The 19,367-nt window shown below is 43.8% G+C and overlaps 1 protein-coding gene across 1 annotated transcript in view; it reads left to right on the forward strand.

Moving 5' to 3' along the window:
* The window catches only part of DNM3 (dynamin 3), a 154,868-nt gene that overhangs the window by 93,035 nt on the left and 42,466 nt on the right, over positions 1–19,367 (forward strand). The window contains exon 11 of the mRNA XM_072129170.1: positions 548–657. Within this exon, the coding sequence (XP_071985271.1) occupies positions 548–657 (110 nt within the window). The remainder of the gene's footprint in view (positions 1–547; positions 658–19,367) is intronic.

Here is a 19,367-nt window from a genome sequence, read left to right on the forward strand (position 1 = left end):
CACATACATGCTGTAATGCTCAGGTGAAATACCAGGAGACCTCAGGAATTTCCAGTCATTTAACCTCCATTTTTTAGGGTTAGAAGAAGATCAGCCTTAAATAAAGGATTTTTAGGTTTTCCTACAGCTTAACTTTTAAAAGCCTCCGACCTCTTTAGCATTTCTAGTAAATGGAGGCAAGACTTATTCTGAACATTTGGACTTCTGATTGTGAATGAATTCGTGGCACAATCCAACTGGCTGTCTAATAAGTTTTCTGATTTGGGAATACTAATTTATAACTACTACAGGCATTCTGGAGTCCAGGGTAAGTTCATGAGAACAGCATATAATACATTTATTCATGATGAAATGGCCGCGTTCTCTGCAGCCAGTGGCACTGTGCTTTCTCAGATATTCCTTGACTTGCTAGTAGACCTTTCCAGCTGCCAAGCTCATTTAGGTTTAATTGAGGTGAAGGAAGTAATGCTGTGCAATGCTGGCACCATGTGAGACCTCTACTGTATCCAAGCTTATTGGTTTGTTTTTGCTTCTTCTTTCCGTGTAGGAAAAAGAGAAGAAGTACATGCTACCTTTGGACAATCTGAAAGTCCGTGATGTGGAAAAAGGCTTCATGTCCAGCAAACACATCTTTGCACTGTTCAACACTGAACAACGGTATGATGGCGGAAATAAAACAAAAACTTTGTTAAATTGTGTATGATCCCAGGAAAACTGATGTTCGTAGAGGTCTTGTTCTTGTTCATAAGTTCAAACACACTTTGGAAAATTCTCATTAAAACGTTACCTACACACAAACTTAGCGAACATAGAAGGGATGTGAAGCCAGAGTCATCGTAATAAATCCTTTATTGTAGGTCCATTTAAAAACATATGAACAACAAGAGTCCCGGTAACTCATTTAAAGGTGTTTGCTTAGTGTTTCGAACATTGCATTCTTTCTCAAGAAGCAAGCATGTTTGTGTGCAGGTAGCCATAGGCAGCATTTACACGAATGTGTACCCACGGTCATGCACACAGGGAAAGATAGGACATGTACTATTTTTTCCGGTGTACGGAGCGATAGGGTGCCACATGTGTGGGGCGTATATATTGCCGCAAGCTTGCGTCCATATGTCAGTGTGAATTCGGCCTTACTCTGAATTTTGTGCATGTTAACTGGTTGATTTTGGGGCTCCTGACTGGAAGATTTTTGTGGGCCCCCCCCACCGGTGTCCATTTTCACAATGATACATAACATTATTATTCCTTTTACCAAAACATTTTTGAGCCGTGACAAGCTAGACAGGACCCTACTCTACTGCACGCACCCACTCAGTATATAGATAGCCCCTGCACACACCCACTCAGTATATAGATAGCCCCTGCACGCACCCACTCAGTGTATAGATAGCCCCACCAGTCCACAGGCAGCCCCCTGCAGTTCACAGTAGAAGCCCCCTTAAATGAATGTCCGCCCTAGATGCCCCCTTTTAATGAAATATCCACCCCAGATGTCCCCCTTTAATGAAATGTCCACCCCAAATGTCCCCCTTTAATGAAGTTTCCTGCCAGACACCCCCTTTCCGCTTCTTCGCCCCAGCCCAGCGGCTCTGTCTTTTCCTTGCAGCTCCATCGTCTCCTCTTCTGGCCAGGACGCATCACTATGACGGGGTGGTGCCACGGCAGAGAAACGTCATAGTGTAAGGGCCCACGCGGTGCATACAATATGGTGTCACGCAGCCACAACACCGCTGCAGCACACTGATACGCCCGGGCCAGAAGACCAGAAGCCAGAGCCATGGGGCCGAGGAGAAGAAGCTGGGAGGTGAGTACATATTTTTTATTTTCCTCACATAGGGCCTGGAAAGGTGGGTTTAGTGGGTAGTGTGAGCCCCTCGGGCCCCCTTTTGATAGGAAAACGAGGGGGCCTTGAACTCAGTCCCACTAGACCCCTCATTATGGCGACCTTGTGTCCATTGACCCATAGACTGTAATGTGCCAGTTTTCATTTTGAGTGGAGCTTGAACTAGACTTGAAAAAGTTTGTGTTGAAAGGGCCATAGTCCAAACTATCTTTCTTATTTAGCTAACTTCATAATAGGGTCCATCAAGCTTCCTTCACAGTTTCAGTATTTTTAACAGAAAGAATATCCTGGATAGTGGATATATCTATAAAGCAACTTATGCAAGTGCTTGGGGCCCCAGAGATCAGGGCGTCCACATGGTGGGAGCAGCCAAATTCTATTAATCTGATTCTTTAAGCACACATCCATTTATGGGAGATACACGGATGAGCAGAAGGGTGGCAATGCTTTATGCCTTTGACTTTCACGCTCCGTATCTTAACATGTCTCACCATCCTAAACAACTTTGAACACGAGACTACCATCATTTTACAAACAATCATCATTGCTATCTTATACATAAATTATCCTTGCAACTATTTAGCATATTTTTAGCTATGCAGATTCTTGTTATGTAACTGCATTGTTACTGTAAGGTTCCTGGTGGTGGCAAAAACTTTTTCTACTTGTTTAGTGAAAATTATTCTAAACCTATTCTAAGATTCCCTCTTTAGCGCAGTGTGTTATTGGAATGATTACTACGCAAAAGGTCACTTTGAATCAAGGAGCCGCCATGAAGAAGATTTCCCAAGAAAAAAGAAACCTCCTCCAGCTCATTGATAGTGTTCCCTTAGCCAAGAAAATAGCCAAATTCATGCAAATTGCCATGAAGTTGGAAGAATGGGAAAATAAGTCTGTGCATTTATCATAGGCAAAATATCAGAACCAACAAGTCAACTTATGACGAGATCTATCAATTCTGGCATGGCAAACACGACACTGGAGGTGGCTTGTATGCTTCATAATATTAAAATCTTGTATGGCCATGCAAGCAGTGAGAGATGCCCGTTACACAGGTCTGGAATAGTGGCCTGAAAAAAGAATAGAAGCAGCAGGGCAGCAACCAAGGCATATGTTATGACTGGCAAAGAAATGACAATCAGAGTTATGTGATTGGCTCCCACAGTCCCCAGACCTCAACCCAATTGAACACTTGTGGGTTGAGTTGCAGAAAAAACTATACAGGCAGTCCCCTACTTAAGAACACCTGACTTACATACAACCCCTAGTTACAAACAAACCTCTGGATTTTAATAATTTGCTGTACTTTAATCCTAGGCTACAATAATCAGCTATAACAGTTATTACAGGCATCTGTAATTAAGATTTATTGTTACTCCTGATTCTTATAACAACCCAACATTTTTTAAATCCAATTGTCACAGAGACCAAAACATTTTTGACTGGGGTTACAATAATAAAGTATACAGTTCCGACTTACATATAAATTCAGCTTAAGAACAAACCTGCAGAACCTATCTTGTATGTAACCCGGGGACTGCCTGGTATTTGTACACAAGTGAGTAGACCAGTATGCAACAACATTGGGAAGCCGAAGAAGAGACCTTGGTTTAGAATTTGGTCAAGACGTGCTTGAATCTGATAGAGAGCATACCCAGAAGGATTCCAGCTGTACGGCAAAAATTTTAATCTAGATTTTAGGAGCAAAATAGTACCATGCAGTAAGAGTAACATGTCTATAAAATGATAGTAGTCTCACCTTCAAATCTTTAGTGGATGGTGAGATATGGAGACTAATATTGTTATCCATTTGCTCATCAGTGTAATTGGCCAGTCCTTACATAATTGGTGGATGGAGCCAACGATTATGTGTATGGGCAATTGTAGATGTCTTATTGAGGAGCTGCCTCCAACATTCTCAATAAAAAAGTGGTTTCTCATATGCTAATGATTGCTTCTTCTCTACACATACAAGCAGTATAGTAAATACACTGCAAATTGTTGGATAAGAATGGGATCACATAGAACTAAGAATTTCTCCTTTTCAATATGATTGTCAGCAGTCTTTCCCTTAGCTGTGCGAGAGATTCCCAGTGCTGGCTCAGAAGATCTATGAGTCGAGGAAGCCTTTATTCTACTGTCACATGTGCAGGGCAATGGCAGAGGTCTGGGATTTCCACTCAGATTTGTTTGTGTATTATTGGAGCTCACATGCTGTAAGAGGGAGTGACTACAATGAGAATACCATGCATCTACGCATTACTGGGAATTTATCTTCTAACATATTACATTATACCTTATAGCTCTGTAAAATTAGGAAGAAGCTAACCTCCAATCTAGTCTAAATCCTCCCTTCTTGATGACCCTACCCTTCCCCCTTTCAAGTCATAACACTGGAATTATCTCATTAATGTGAAGAAGGGAAAGGGAAGCTGGATCATCTGGAAACATAGATGTGCTATACACACAAATGGAAAAGAAAAAGTCAGCTCACCTTCCTTGAAGGAGGGATGTGGATATAGGGATTAGTCTGTGCAAGGGATCACCTTGGCTTCTCAGGCATGGAAACTTCAAAACAGCAAAAAGATCCCGCTGCAGACTTACTCTTTAACCGGAGGACCCCGAAAAAACCCACGCAAACACAGAGGGAACATGCAGATGTTGACCCTGGGACTTGAAACCAGGTCCCCGCTGCAAGGCTCCATTTCCGACATTTTTGTCAGATATCAATCTCTGGTGTATACTACTTGAGCTCTAACCTGGCAGCGGAACATACCTCCAGATATACTAAGAGGCCAGAGCTTATTCTATCTGAATTCAGTGCCCCTACAGGAGGAAAATGAAGACTGGCGCTCAATAGTCTTAGTAAATCCCCCCCCCCCCCATTGTATCCAAATTGCACATTTGACATCTTTTTAAAATGTTTGGCTGCTGTAAATATATTACCTTTAGTTGAATACTTCTTCATAATGTAATGTTTAAACCACTATATGTGTCTGTGCTGATCTTACTAGTAGATCCCTTCATATAGTAAATACCCATAGAAAGTTTTTTTGTAGTCAATTTCCTCTTTTACAGTTAAAGGGGTATTCTTGTCTGGGCATGCACATTCAGTTTCATTAATCTGCCATATATAAACATTTCTTCAATTAGATGTTATTAAAAAAAATGTACCTGGGTGAAGATAATTTCTCTTAAATGTAGTCATATGGTCCCTTACAAACAGGACTAACTCCTTGGATACAACCACCTCTGCTGGAGGGATTGCACAGAGAAACAAAAGGTTTTTGTATTTGAAATGTCCGGGAGTTACTACATGCCACACAGCCGTCCTGTGGTAATGATTGCTGAATCCAAGTGGTCAGGCAGGACTCAATAGCGCATGTCTGGCCATTGCTGCCAAAATGTGAGGTGGTCGTATCCGAGGAAATTTTCTCATTTCTAAGGGACAACATGGCTACATTTATGAGAAATTATCTTCACACAGGAACATTTTTTAATAACATCCAATTGAAGAAATGTTTACTTATGGCAAATGAATTAAATTAAATGTAAAACCTCAGATGGGAATACCCCTTTAATATATCAGGGAGTCTCAGCCATGTTGTTTTGACATGTAAATAGTTGGAGCTAGGGATCACTAAAATGCTTAGCAAAACATCACTGTCAAAGAACGCGAGAATGATCTTACTATATTACTCCCTTCTTCCTTTGACTGTCCCTCTCTGCCCCTGCTCCCTTTCCTTGCTGTTCTGAGATATTTGAGTTCTCATATGGTTCTCATATAATGTGATCCTCAGACGTTTCCTCAATCATGTATGCATAGTTACACTGCAGCTTTCTACTACTCCACATTCATACAAAGATTGGTAAAGATAGGGAACACCTCCTGGATGTAAAAGAGTCAGCGTTGGCAGGCTAAACAGTGTGTTTTCTAAAGTGTTCTTAAAACAGAATGTAGATAATCTCTTCGAAAACCGCAGTCATATTGCAATATGGGAGCAATTTTTGCTGTTGGAAGCAAGGAGCATTAAGGCAGCTAATGCAGATCCAAACAACATGATAATTGATGTGAGTTTTGGAATACTGTACATGTATATATCTATCCTTATCATTAGGCCTCCTACAAATACACGTGTACTTTTCACAGCCTGTAAACAATGGACCCGTGGTTTGCAGCCTTAGTCATTGGAGTCTGCAAATGCAGCCAGGAGTCGGACCTTCTCCATAATTTGCAGCTCATACAGGTGGCCGTAGGAATGAGGGTCATATTTGTGAGCAATGTTCGTGTACATGTAGCCTCAGCTTGGAAATGCAGAGCACTTCACTTTGTTTACAATCAACCACGTGGGGGGTTACTACACATTTAGGGGGGGTCACCAGCTGAGACAATGTAAGGAAACAATATTATTTGGAAAAAGTTAAAGGGGTTTTTCCACAAAAGAAAATTCTCACATTTCAATCCCCTAGTGATGTTTTAACCCCTTACTTTACAATTTTACTCAGTGTTTTTGCTGTTTTAACTCCTATTACTCCCTAGGCTGCTCAGTGCAGAATCCCAAGGTATGGTCCTCTCTAAGCAGATTATCCATCTTGTTCTATGGGGTGATAGTGTGGTTAGATTATCAGGGTACAGGTGTATATACACTTTTATCTGGCTTCTCACATGGTACTAACATACTGACACATAGAAAGAGAGATGAAACAGATCAGAGATGCATGAGATGCCTACTACACACTTTCAGCCTGCTACGTCTCCGTGCCTGCCTTCCCCTGCCCCTGGATCACTTATCTCCTTGTATTTTGTAGTTTGCAGTTCCTCTCTCTCTGCTCAGGATGTGCTGGCAGGAAGTGATCAGTGAGTGTCACTGAGCTCCGTGCAGGGGGCGTGGCTACAGGCACACAGTAGAGAGACACAGAAATTTAGCAAGCATGGCAAAATCCAAGATGGCGGACTGACCCTCAAGTCAGAAGTTACAGGGTTGTGTCTAGGGGCAACTGAAATTGTGTACACCAGGAGTGACAGAGACAGATTGGACTTATATCTGTGAAATGCTGCATTTTTGTTAATAGCAGTGAATTAGAGAATGTGTTAGTTTATTATCCTGAGTACATATAAGAAACTTGTCTTCGTGGGAATAACCCATTAATTATCTTCTGTCTGACCCATATGGGCAGGTCCTTCCAAGAAGAAGGGTAATGATAATGAAATTAACATCTGTACAAGACAAAACAATATTTTTTTAGATGCATACATTTTATATCTAGTTTATATGAAGTTTTTTGTGGAAACCAGACCTCTGAACGCCAAGATCCAGTTTTAATTTCTGAGCTCAGGAATATAAAGTTCTTATGCAGGGAGTCCCATACTGCAAGCAGTACTGACCATAGTGATCCTAGAAATTGACCCCATATGCTTCTAATGGTATTTCAGAAGGTAGGCCCAAACCTAGAGGAGATGTGACCAGGTATTAGTCATGACCTTGCTAAAACATATAGTCATTTCTGTTTTTCTATTTTTTAAATATAGTTTGTTTTTTTGCAGTTTGTTGTAGTTTGATGTTGCACTTGGTAAGGTGTGCTTCCATATTAAGGTTATTTTATGCTGTAATATAAAGCAAAAACCAGGAGTGAATAAGATAAAAATGGGGAAAGTTGTATAGCACTATTTGTCTTTGTAGGTTTCCTCATTGATGACCCCCAATGGGTTTTGGCTTGAAAAACTAAATCAAACATAAAAGTGTGACCGTACGCTTAGTGTTTAGCATGAGATGTGTCCCAATGTGGGCAAAAATGGAATGAAAGGTTTTTAATAACGATCAATCTCTTAGGATGAGGTTTCTCAAGGACTGAAGACATTTCCTTTCCAGCTTGTATTCCCTCTTTTCATAGAATTATAACTGTTTACTTCCAAAGTTTTGTATTCCCGTAAAGAAAATATTTTTTATCTTTTCCAAACTACTGACTTTGTAACTTTTTGATTCCCCTAAAGTAATTGATATTACATATTTTGCTTGTTGCTTTTGGCATGTTTCCTCTATTACTTTACCAATAGTGTGATGGTTTCCAGAAGTTCACTGGAACAAATAGAAATCATTCACTTTTACTTTTGAAACTGAAATGTTCTAGATTTTTGTTCACTTACTTTCTGTTGTACATTAGATCACTTGAATTGATATTTTCTGAACCTAAGGATTATCTACAGGCAGAAGAAAAATATGTAGAAAGCTAACAACATCAATTCACTTAAAAGGGTTTTCCCAGTCCCATGTATCCCCTATTCTATAAATCTTGTGGTCCAACAATTGGGACCTCAGAGCTCATGAGAATGAGTATCCCTAAGTGTCTTGTGTGAATAGATTTGTAGCATTTTATAAGTTGTTTTTAACTATTGCAGCCCAGATTATATATCAAGCTCTAAACTTACATGTATAGTTTATTTTATTCCCTGCACTCCGGCATTATTACTGTATGACAGGTATGTGTAAAATGGCAAAGTAGTTTCTCTCTTAGCTCTGAAGAGTCATTTTTTGTAGTTTTATGATAAGGAAAGTTCTGGTGTTTTATGAGTATGTTGGTAAATATTTCATGAGGATCTGAAGAGGGATATATTTGACACAAGACTTTAGAGAGGGTATGCCCCCAACTAAAGTCCTCCAGTATAGGAAATACTACATATAGCTGTGTGTTGTAGATAACATTGGAGAGTCTTTATAGTGGTTTTTACTATATTAGTTTCTATCTTAAACAAGCCATAAAGATAAGAGGATTATCAGAAGAATATGATGGGATTTGATGGGATTGGTCTTGTATATAATTAGTATGTATTCCTTCCCTCTCCCCATCCTCTGCCAGGCAAGATCATCAGTTGTCTTTTCCTTATGTTCTCATGGATAAGACTCCACCATCGCTGCCTGTCAGAAGAAATGTTTTCTTCTATCTGCATTGAAGCTGAGGGTGCATGTTTTTCAGGAACAGGGGAGATAGCCTTCAGCCATGTGTGGCCAGTTTTATGGAAAATCTTGTCATATGGTTATTCTATGAAATCATTTACCTGATTTTTTCAGCATATTTTAGGAAGTCTTTCATCCATGGACCACATGTTTACTACATAACCACATTTACTAAGGTCCTTGCGCCAGTTTTCTGCATGTTCTTTTCAGTGCAAACTGCTTCTACAGTTGTTTAAGAAGTGTCCATGCCACATTAGTGTCGCACGCGACCGTTTTGTGGTGCGGCTGCACTAGTCATCATGCAACACAAATTTCTGCACTGAAATAGGCGTTCTTGTGCTCAGTCGGATCGTGCGCCACATTTATCATGCAAAGTCAGACCGAAATGTGTTGCATGCCCTAAGGTGCACCAAAAAGATTCATGCAGAACGTGTGCCAGTAATCCTAAATCTGGCGCAGTCTACACACTACACAGGCAAACTGCACATAGTGTAGTTTGCACTGTTTTTAGTCATTAAGGTCCCTGCACCAGTTTTTTGTCTGACTTTGAATGTTCTTTTCAGTGCAAACTGCTTACTCACATATTTATAAAGTCACATTTGTGTTGTGGGCTGCACTATACCCAAGCAAAACAAAATTCTGGACTAAAAGGAACAGATTCCGCGTCCAACAGAATTGTGTCACACAATGTTAAAGGTGTCATCCAATGAAAAATTGGTGCACTCGGTGCAGGGGGCGCCAGCTTCATAAAGAACGTGCACCACAAATTATGAATCTTGTACACCCTGCACATTACACAGGCAAACTGCACCCAGTGTTTTTTTTATAAATGTGGGCCTGTGTGTTTCTCTCACAGGTCACTTATTACTTCTTATGGCTCCTCCTTCATTACATGGTCAAACAGAATAAAGATTTAACTTTAATTTAAAAAAAAATACTGAAAACTAACAGTAGGATTTGTTCTTCATAGAAAGTAAATGGGTTAATTTAATGAATGAAGATCTGGTTTTCAGTGCCCGAAAAAGGGGACACGCCTAGTTAGAAAATGTTAGTCATACACTTGAGTTAACTAGGAGCAGATGGATCGCTTCACAAATATAATTCCAGACACATAACGTCTTCACTTCTGTCCCCAACTTTGTTTCAAGCCTGTAGATACTGAAACCGGTCAAACACTTACATACTTCTTCATACTTATCAGATAACTGTACACTAAACATTCAAGCAATCGGAACCCTGATGGATGCAGACACCAAAAGGTGACCAAAAGCCCTCACTCATTGGGGCAGATTTATCAAGCAGTCTGAAAGTCAGAATATTTCCAGTTGCCCATGGCAACCAATCACAGCTCAGCTTTCATTTCACCAGTGCTCATGAATATTTTAAAGGGGAGCTGTGATTGGTTGCCATGGGCAATTGGAAATATTCTGACTTTCAGACTGCTTGATAAATCTGCCCCATTGTGTTGCCTGCTCGGCTTCCAGTGTCATGAACGCTTCTTGTAGGATTTTTTTTCCATCCAGAATTTCAAACAGAACAGAGAGCATAGAATTGTGAAGTGTTATAATAAACTATCATTTTCATCTACAACCAGGATAAAGGATTTTACACCACGCACACTGACATGCAGTTGTTTGCCCTCTCTGGTAGGATCTTGTTTAGAGATGAGCGAGCACTAAAATGCTCGGGTACTCGTTATTCGAGACGAACTTTTCCCGATGCTCGAGTGCTCGTCTCGAATAACGAACCCCATTGAAGTCAATGGGAGACTCGAGCATTTCTCAAGGGGACCAAGGCTCTGCACAGGGAAGCTTGGCCAAACACCTGGGAACCTCAGAAAAGGATGGAAACACCACGGAAATGTACAGGAAACAGCAGGGGCAGCATGCATGGATGCCTCTGAGGCTGCATAATCGCATCATTATGCCAAAATTATGGGCAACAGCATGGCCATGACAGAGTGACAGAATGAAGCTAGATAGCATCTAAAACATGCAATAATTGACCCTGACACTATAGGGGACGGCATGCAGAGGCAGCGGCAGCAGGCTAGAGAGTGGCATGGCGACATACCCTAAATGGACTCAGGCAGAGAGGAACCAAAGGAGGTGAGCAAGAAGCGCTCAAATAATATCGGTACATGATAAAAGTTTGCCAGTATATTTTGTGGATTACACAGCAGGGTGGCGACAAAGTTAACATGAAAACCATGAAAACAACCCAAAATTCTGCCTGACACAGCTCGTTTGATAAGGGGACCATGTATGGAGGCAGTGAACTAGTAGTAGATTAAAGGTGCTGCAGTTAAAACTATGTTAGTTGGATCTTGGCATGGAGCTGGTGCTCCGCTGCCAGGCGAGCTTTCGCCAATCCAAGCCCCTGTCTCTAGGCTACTCCCCAAACAGCACTTCTAAGAACCTTTTGTATAAGATCAAGTGTAGTAGCGTTCTTATAAGTTTAGGATATGCCGGGTGAGGGGAATGTAAACAGATGCGCAAGAAGCGCTGAAATAATATCGGTAAATGATAAAAGTTTGCAAGTATATTTTGTGGATTACACAGCAGGGTGGCGACAAAGTTAACAAGTTTGATGTGGAATGCCCTGTAATAGCTCTTGGGCGGTGTGCCTTTTATCGCCTAGGCTCAGCAGTTTGAGCACCGCCTGCTGTCGCTTAGCGACGGCACTGCTGCTGTGCCTAGAGCTACCGACTGATGGCGCCATGCCCACGGATGGTAATTCGGAGGAGGAGGAGGGTTGGGAGGAGGTATAGTAGGCCTTTGAGACCTGGACCGAGGTAGGCCCCGCAATTCTCTGCGTCGGCAGTATATGACCAGCCCCAGGGTCAGACTCGGTCCCAGCCTGCACCAAGTTAAGTGTAGTAGCGTTCTTATAAGTTTGGGATATGGCGGGTGAGGGGAATGTAAACAGATGCGCAAGAAGCGGCTGATGCGCATGGAGCTGGCGCTCCGCTGCCAGGCGAGCTTTCGCCAATCCAAGCCCCTGTCTCTAGGCTACTCCCCAAACAGCACTTCTAAGAACCTTTTGTATAAGATCAAGTGTAGTAGCGTTCTTATAAGTTTAGGATATGCCAGGTGAGGGGAATGTAAACAGATGCGCAAGAAGCGCTGAAATAATATTGGTAAATGATAAAAGTTTGCCAGTATATTTTGTGGATAACACAGCAGGGTGGCGACAAAGTTAACAACTTTGATGTGGAATCCATGAAAACAACCCAAATTTCTGCCTGACACACCTCGTTTGATAAAGGGACGATGTATGGAGGCAGCTATATGGACGACTTTTGGAGGTAGCAATGGAGACAACGTGTGGAGGCTGCTATGGAGACAATTTAATTTGGATAGTGCCTGTATGTGGCAGTCCCAAAAATTTTTCAAACCAGAGGAGCAGGTAGGTGGCCCTCCAGTAAAATGGAATAGATTGAGTGCCTGTATGTGGCAGTCCAAAAAAATTTTCAAACCAGAGGAGCAGGTAGGTGGCCCTCCAGAAAAATTGAATAGATTGAGTGCCTGTATGTGGCACTCCCAAAAATTGTTTAAAACAGAGGACCGGGTAGGTGGCCCTCCAGAAAAATTGAATAGATTGAGTGCCTGTATGTGGCACTCCTAAAAATTGTTTAAAACAGAGGACCGGGTAGGTGGCCCTCCAGAAAAATTAAATGCATAAAGTACTATAGCTAGAGCCAGTGGGCCCTGTCAAAAAATAGCCAGTTTCCTCTGCTTTACTGTACAAAGAGGAGGAGAAGGAGGAAAATGAGGAGGAGGAGGAGTGGATCAATTATTCAGGTTGAGCTTCCTTCACCTGGTGGAGATTGGAAATTATGAGAAATCCAGGCTTTATTCATCTTAATAAGCGTCAGCCTGTCAGCGCTGTCAGTCGACAGGCGTGTACGCTTATCGGTGATGATGCCACCAGCTGCACTGAAAACCCGCTCGGACAAGACGCTAGCGGCAGGGCAGGCAAGAACCTCCAAGGCGTACAGCGCCAGTTCGTGCCACATGTCCAGCTTTGAAACCCAGTAGTTGTAGGGAGCTGTGTGATCATTTAGGACGATGGTATGGTCAGCTACGTACTCCCTCACCATCTTTCTGTAAAGATCAGCCCTACTCTGCCGAGACTGGGCACAGGTGACAGTGTCTTGCTGGGGTGACATAAAGCTGGCAAAAGCCTTGTAAAGCGTACCCTTGCCAGTGCTGGACAAGCTGCCTGCTCGCCTACTCTCCCTCGCTACTTGTCCTGCAGAACTACGCACTCTGCCGCTAGCGCTGTCAGAAGGGAAATACTGTTTCAGCTTGTGCACCAGGACCTGCTGGTATTCATGCATTCTCACACTCCTTTCCTCTGCAGGGATGAGAGTGGAAAGATTTTGCTTGTACCGTGGGTCCAGGAGAGTGAACACCCAGTAATCGGTGCTGGAATAAATTCTTTGAACGCGAGGGTCACGGGATAGGCAGCCTAGCATGAAATCTGCCATATGCGCCAGAGTACCAACGCGTAAGAATTCACTCCCCTCACTGGCCTGACTGTCCATTTCCTCCTCCTCCAACTCCTCCAACTCCTCTTCTTCTGCCCATACACGCTGAACAGTGAAGGACTCAACAATGGTCCCCTCTTGTGTCTCGCCAACATTCTCCTCCTCTTCCTCCTCATCCTCCTCCACCTCCACCTCCTCCGATATGCGCTGAGAAACAGACCTGAGGGTGCTTTGGCTATCAACAAGGGAATCTTCTTCCCCCGTCTCTTGTGACGAGCGCAAAGCTTCCGACTTCATGCTGATCAGAGAGTTTTTCAACAGGCCAAGCAGCGGGATGGTGAGGCTGATGATGGCGGCATCGCCACTGACCATCTGTGTTGACTCCTCAAAGTTACTCAGCACCTGACAGATATCAGACATCCACGTCCACTCCTCATTGTAGACTTGAGGAAGCTGACTGACCTGACTACCAGTTCTGGTGGAAGTTGACATCTGGCAGTCTACAATCGCTCGGCGCTGCTGGTAAACTCTGGATAACATGGTCAGTGTTGAATTCCACCTCGTGGGCACGTCGCACAACAGTCGGTGAGCGGGCAGTTGGAGGCGGCGCTGCGCTGCCCTGAGAGTGCCAGCATCTGTGCTGGACTTCCTGAAATGCGCACAGATGCGGCGCACCTTCGTGAGCAAATCAGACAGATTGGGGTATGTCTTGAGGAAACGCTGAACTATCAGATTTAACACATGGGCCAGGCATGGCACATGTGTCAGTCTGCCGAGTTGCAGAGCCGCCACCAGGTTACGGCCGTTGTCACACACAACCATGCCTGGCTTCAGGTTCAGCGGTGCCAGCCACAGATCAGTCTGCGCCGTGATGCCCTGTAATAGCTCTTGGGCGGTGTGCCTTTTATCGCCTAGGCTCAGCAGTTTGAGCACCGCCTGCTGTCGCTTAGCGACGGCACTGCTGCTGTGCCTAGAGCTACCGACTGATGGCGCCGTGCCCACGGATGGTAGTTCGGAGGAGGAGGTGGAGGAGGGGTGGGAGGAGGAGGAGGCATAGTAGGCCTGAAACACCTGGACCGAGGTAGGCCCCGCAATCCTCGGCGTCGGCAGTATATGACCAGCCGCAGGGTCAGACTCGCTCCCAGCCTCCACCAAGTTAACCCAATGTGCCGTCAGCGATATATAGTGGAACTGCCCGGCAGCACTCGTCCACGTGTCCGTGGTCAGGTGGACCTTGTCAGAAACGGCGTTGGTCAGGGCACAGATGATGTTGTCTGACACGTGCTGGTGCAGGGCTGGGACGGCACATCGGGAAAAGTAGTGGCGGCTGGGGACCGAATACCGAGGGGCGGCCGCCGCCATGAGGTTGCGAAAGGCCTCGGTCTCTACTAGCCTATAGGGCAGCATCTCCAGGCTAAGCAATCTGGAGATGTGCACATTAAGGGCTTGGGCGTGTGGGTGGGTTGCACTATATTTGCGTTTCCGCTCCAGAGTCTGGGGTATGGAGAGCTGAACGCTGGTGGATGCTGTGGAGGATCGTGGAGGCGACGATGGGGTTTTTGTGGCAGGGTCCTGGGCAGGGGGCTGACTATCAGCTGACACAGGGGAAGGAGCAGTGGTGTGCACGGCCGGAGGTGAACGGGCTTGTTGCCACTGAGTGGGGTGTTTAGCATTCATATGCCTGCGCATACTGGTGGTAGTTAAGCTAGTAGTGGTGGAACCCCTGCTGAGCCTGGTTTGGCAAATGTTGCACACCACAGTCCGTCGGTCATCCGGTGTTTCCTTAAAGAACCTCCAGACTTCTGAAGATCTAGCCCTCGCCGCAAGAGCCCTCGCCACGGGAGCTTCACTAGTTGACACATTTGGCGCTGATGCACCAGCTCTGGCCCTGCCTCTCCGTCTGGCCCCACCACTGCCTCTTCCAACCTGTTCTGGTCGAGGACTCTCCTCCGTCTCAGAAGCACTGTGTTCACCCGGCCTCTCAACCCAGCTTGGGTCTGTCACCTCATCATCCTCCGATCCCTCAGTCTGCTCCCCCCTCGGACTTCCTGCCCTGACAACAACTTCCCCACTGTCTGACAACCGTGTCTCCTCATCGTCGGACACCTCTTTACACACTTCCACTACGTCAAGAAGGTCATCATCACCCACAGACTGTGAATGGTGGAAAACCTGGGCATCGGAAAATTGCTCAGCAGCAACCGGACAAGTGGTTTGTGACTGTGGGAAGGGTCCAGAAAACAGTTCCTCAGAGTATGCCGGTTCAAATGCCAAATTTTCCTGGGAGGGGGCAGACTGGGGGGGAGGAGGCTGAGGTGCAGGAGCTGGAGGAGTGGCGATTTCGGTGACATGGGTGGACTGCGTGGAAGACTGACTGGTGGACAAATTGCTCGAAGCATTGTCAGCAATCCACGACATCACCTGTTCGCACTGTTCTGGCCTCAACAGTGCTCTACCACGAGTCCCAGTAACTTCAGACATGAACCTAGGGAGTGTAGCTCTGCGGCGTTCCCCTGCTCCCTCATAAGCAGGTGGTGTCTCACCACGGCCTCTGACCCCTGCAGTAGTTGGACGCCCACGTCCCCGCCCTCGTCCTCTACCCCTAGCCCTCGGGTTAAACATTTTTAAAATGAGAGTTATAGCTTTAATTTTTTTTTAACTTTTTTTTGTGTTTTTTTTTTTTTTTGTGTTTTTGAGTTTTTAAAACCAAACGATGCTATCCTATTGCTATGGCTATTTTCTAGCCAAGTATGAAAGCACACTACTATGCCAGATGAGATGACGCTGAGTTATTAAACAAAATAAACGTAAAATAAAAAAGGACAAATGGCAGACTGTGCCTAATTGAAATCCAACCCCTACTAAATTTTCCCACTTCGGTCTTTGCAATGGATATGTGCGTCACTAAGCGCAAAACACAGCGGTCGCAAGTCTCACTACAAATTGCTCACAATTGGCTAGTAGATGCACTGCAGCAAGTACAGCCACCAGCAGATCAACCAGAAATCAAATATATAACGCTACTGTAGGCGTAAGTAAGCCGTTTGGATTCTCCTATGGCTATTTTCTAGCCAAGTATGAAAGCACACTACTATGCCAGATGAGATGACGCTGAGTTATTAAACAAAATAAACGTAAAATAAAAAAGGACAAATGGCAGACTGTGCCTAATTGAAATCCAACCCCTACTAAATTTTCCCACTTCGGTCTTTGCAATGGATATGTGCGTCACTAAGCGCAAAACACAGTGGTCGCAAGTCTCACTACAAATTGCTCACAATTGGCTAGTAGATGCACTGCAGCAAGTACAGCCACCAGCAGATCAACCAGAAATCAAATATATAACGCTACTGTAGGCGTAAGTAAGCCGTTTGGATTCTCCTATGGCTATTTTCTAGCCAAGTATGAAAGCACACTACTATGCCAGATGAGATGACACTGAGTTATTAAACAAAATAAACGTAAAATAAAAAAGGAAAAATGGCAGACTGTGCCTAATTGAAATCCAACCCCTACTAAATTTTCCCACTTCGGTCTTTGCAATGGATATGTGCGTCACTAAGCGCAAAACACAGCGGTCGCAAGTCTCACTACAAATTGCTCACAATTGGCTAGTAGATGCACTGCAGCAAGTACAGCCACCAGCAGATCAACCAGAAATCAAATATATAACGCTACTGTAGGCGTAAGTAAGCCGTTTGGATTCTCCTATGGCTATTTTCTAGCCAAGTATGAAAGCACACTACTATGCCAGATGAGATGACGCTGAGTTATTAAACAAAATAAACGTAAAATAAAAAAGGACAAATGGCAGACTGTGCCTAATTGAAATCCAACCCCTACTAAATTTTCCCACTTCGGTCTTTGCAATGGATATGTGCGTCACTAAGCGCAAAACACAGCGGTCGCAAGTCTCACTACAAATTGCTCACAATTGGCTAGTAGATGCACTGCAGCAAGTACAGCCACCAGCAGATCAACCAGAAATCAAATATATAACGCTACTGTAGGCGTAAGTAAGCCGTTTGGATTCTCCTATGGCTATTTTCTAGCCAAGTATGAAAGCACACTACTATGCCAGATGAGATGACACTGAGTTATTAAACAAAATAAACGTAAAATAAAAAAGGAAAAATGGCAGACTGTGCCTAATTGAAATCCAACCCCTACTAAATTTTCCCACTTTGGTGTTTGAGGTGGATATGTGTGCCACTAAGAGCTAAACACAACGGTAGCAAGTCCCCCTGCTAATTCCTCACAAAATGGTACTAGATGCAAATAAAAAAAAAAAAAAGTAGAACGTTATTGTAGCCCTAAGAAGGGCTGTTGGGTTCTTGGAGAATCACTCCTGCCTAACACTATTCTAATAGAACAGCCTAACGCTTTCCCTGACCAGCAGCAGCTCTCTCCCTAGCGGCATCCAGACACAGAATGATCCGAGCAGCGCGGGCAGCGGCTAGTCTATCCCAGGGTCACCTGATCTGGCCAGCCAACCACTGCTATCGACGTGTAAGGGTACCACGTCATGCTGGGTGGAGTGCAGAGTCTCCTGGCTTGTGATTGGCTCTGTTTCTGGCCGCCAAAAAGCAAAACGGCGGGAGCTGCCATTTTCTCGAGCGGGCGAAGTATTCGTCCGAGCAACAAGCAGTTTCAAGTATGCTAATGCTCGACCGTGCATCAAGCTCGGACGAGCATGTTCGCTCATCTCTAATCTTGTTTTAAAGAATAAAAGGCTTTTACAATTATGCAAATGAGCCTGAGGGACTCCAGGCTCCATTAAAACCTATAAAGCCCAGAGCTCCTCGGGTTCATTTCCATTATTTTAAAATCCTTTTTTAAAAAAAAAAAAAAAACAGGGAATAAGAAGCTAAAAGAAGAGCAGATCCTGCCAGAGGGGACAGACACCAGTATGTCAGTGTGCTTGGTGTACAATTCTTGATCCTGCTGGTAGAAGTCCTTTAAGGTCCACAATTAAGCTAACCATTGGACATATCTGGTATTACTTTTACATTACATATTTAAAATTATCCCCTTAAAATTTTAAAATTCTTCAAAAAGCATTATATGGCTATGTAGACTGCAAAACAGATTGGTGTTCCTCAGGATTCATTCTGGTTATACATAATGTCTGTAGATAAACACAATGGATGATTCAATTGATAAATCGTTGCCAATTTCGCTGTAGAGCCTTATACATACACTGAGATTTCCAGATGTAACCTTGTGTGGCCTTCACATTAAACTGCAGCATCAAGGTAAACTTACTGGCTGTCACTGACCTAGTAACCCCTGGATTCATAGCTGGAGGCAAACCCCTTGCTTCCTGTAATCACAGGGCTTGACCTTTGTGAAATCACTGTTTTGAAGAGCTTGCTCTTTCTGAGTGACCCTGGATTGTTGCATATAATTATCACTTCCACGTATTAGTTCCCTTCATCAATTACCATAGATTTATCTTCTATGAGAAATATTTTATAAGTTGGATTAGAGACTTTTTTTTATAGTAACTTAAATTGTTAAGCAACACAAAAAACAACTTTCCCCAACCAGGCATGGGATCCAGCCGGGTCTCCTGAACCAATTGCAGATCAGGTCCCTTTACATTTAACTATATGTATGTTTGATACCAATATAGTTGAAGCATGTATCAGGGCAAGACATATCTGCAATATGCGCACGATAACAACATCCCCTGCAGGCGACTTGATGACGTTACTAAATCATGCCCAATGTTGCCTATCAGTGTTGTATGTGTCTGATGTCTGCTGTGGAGCATGAATAGGTGAGTAAACGGTTATTTTTAAAACAATACTATCAGGTACAGACACAAGGTTACTGTGCCTCTTCCCAATAGTATTGTTGGCTTTTATGTCCAATAAAGAAGATTTTGCCTGCTATGACCTTTTTTGAGTGCTAGGAGTTTGCATGTTTCTATTGTTATACCATACTTCGGGGGATTGCCGAGTGCCTGTGTGGCAAGCAGTATAACCAGGGTGAGCTGGCTTCTTTATGTCTATGTAAGTTTATTTTGTTATTGGACATTCATTCTTATTAAAGTCTAGCGGCTCTAGCTATT

This window comes from Engystomops pustulosus, chromosome 10 (genome assembly GCF_040894005.1).
Source record: "Engystomops pustulosus chromosome 10, aEngPut4.maternal, whole genome shotgun sequence".
Taxonomy (NCBI): Eukaryota; Metazoa; Chordata; class Amphibia; order Anura; family Leptodactylidae; genus Engystomops; species Engystomops pustulosus.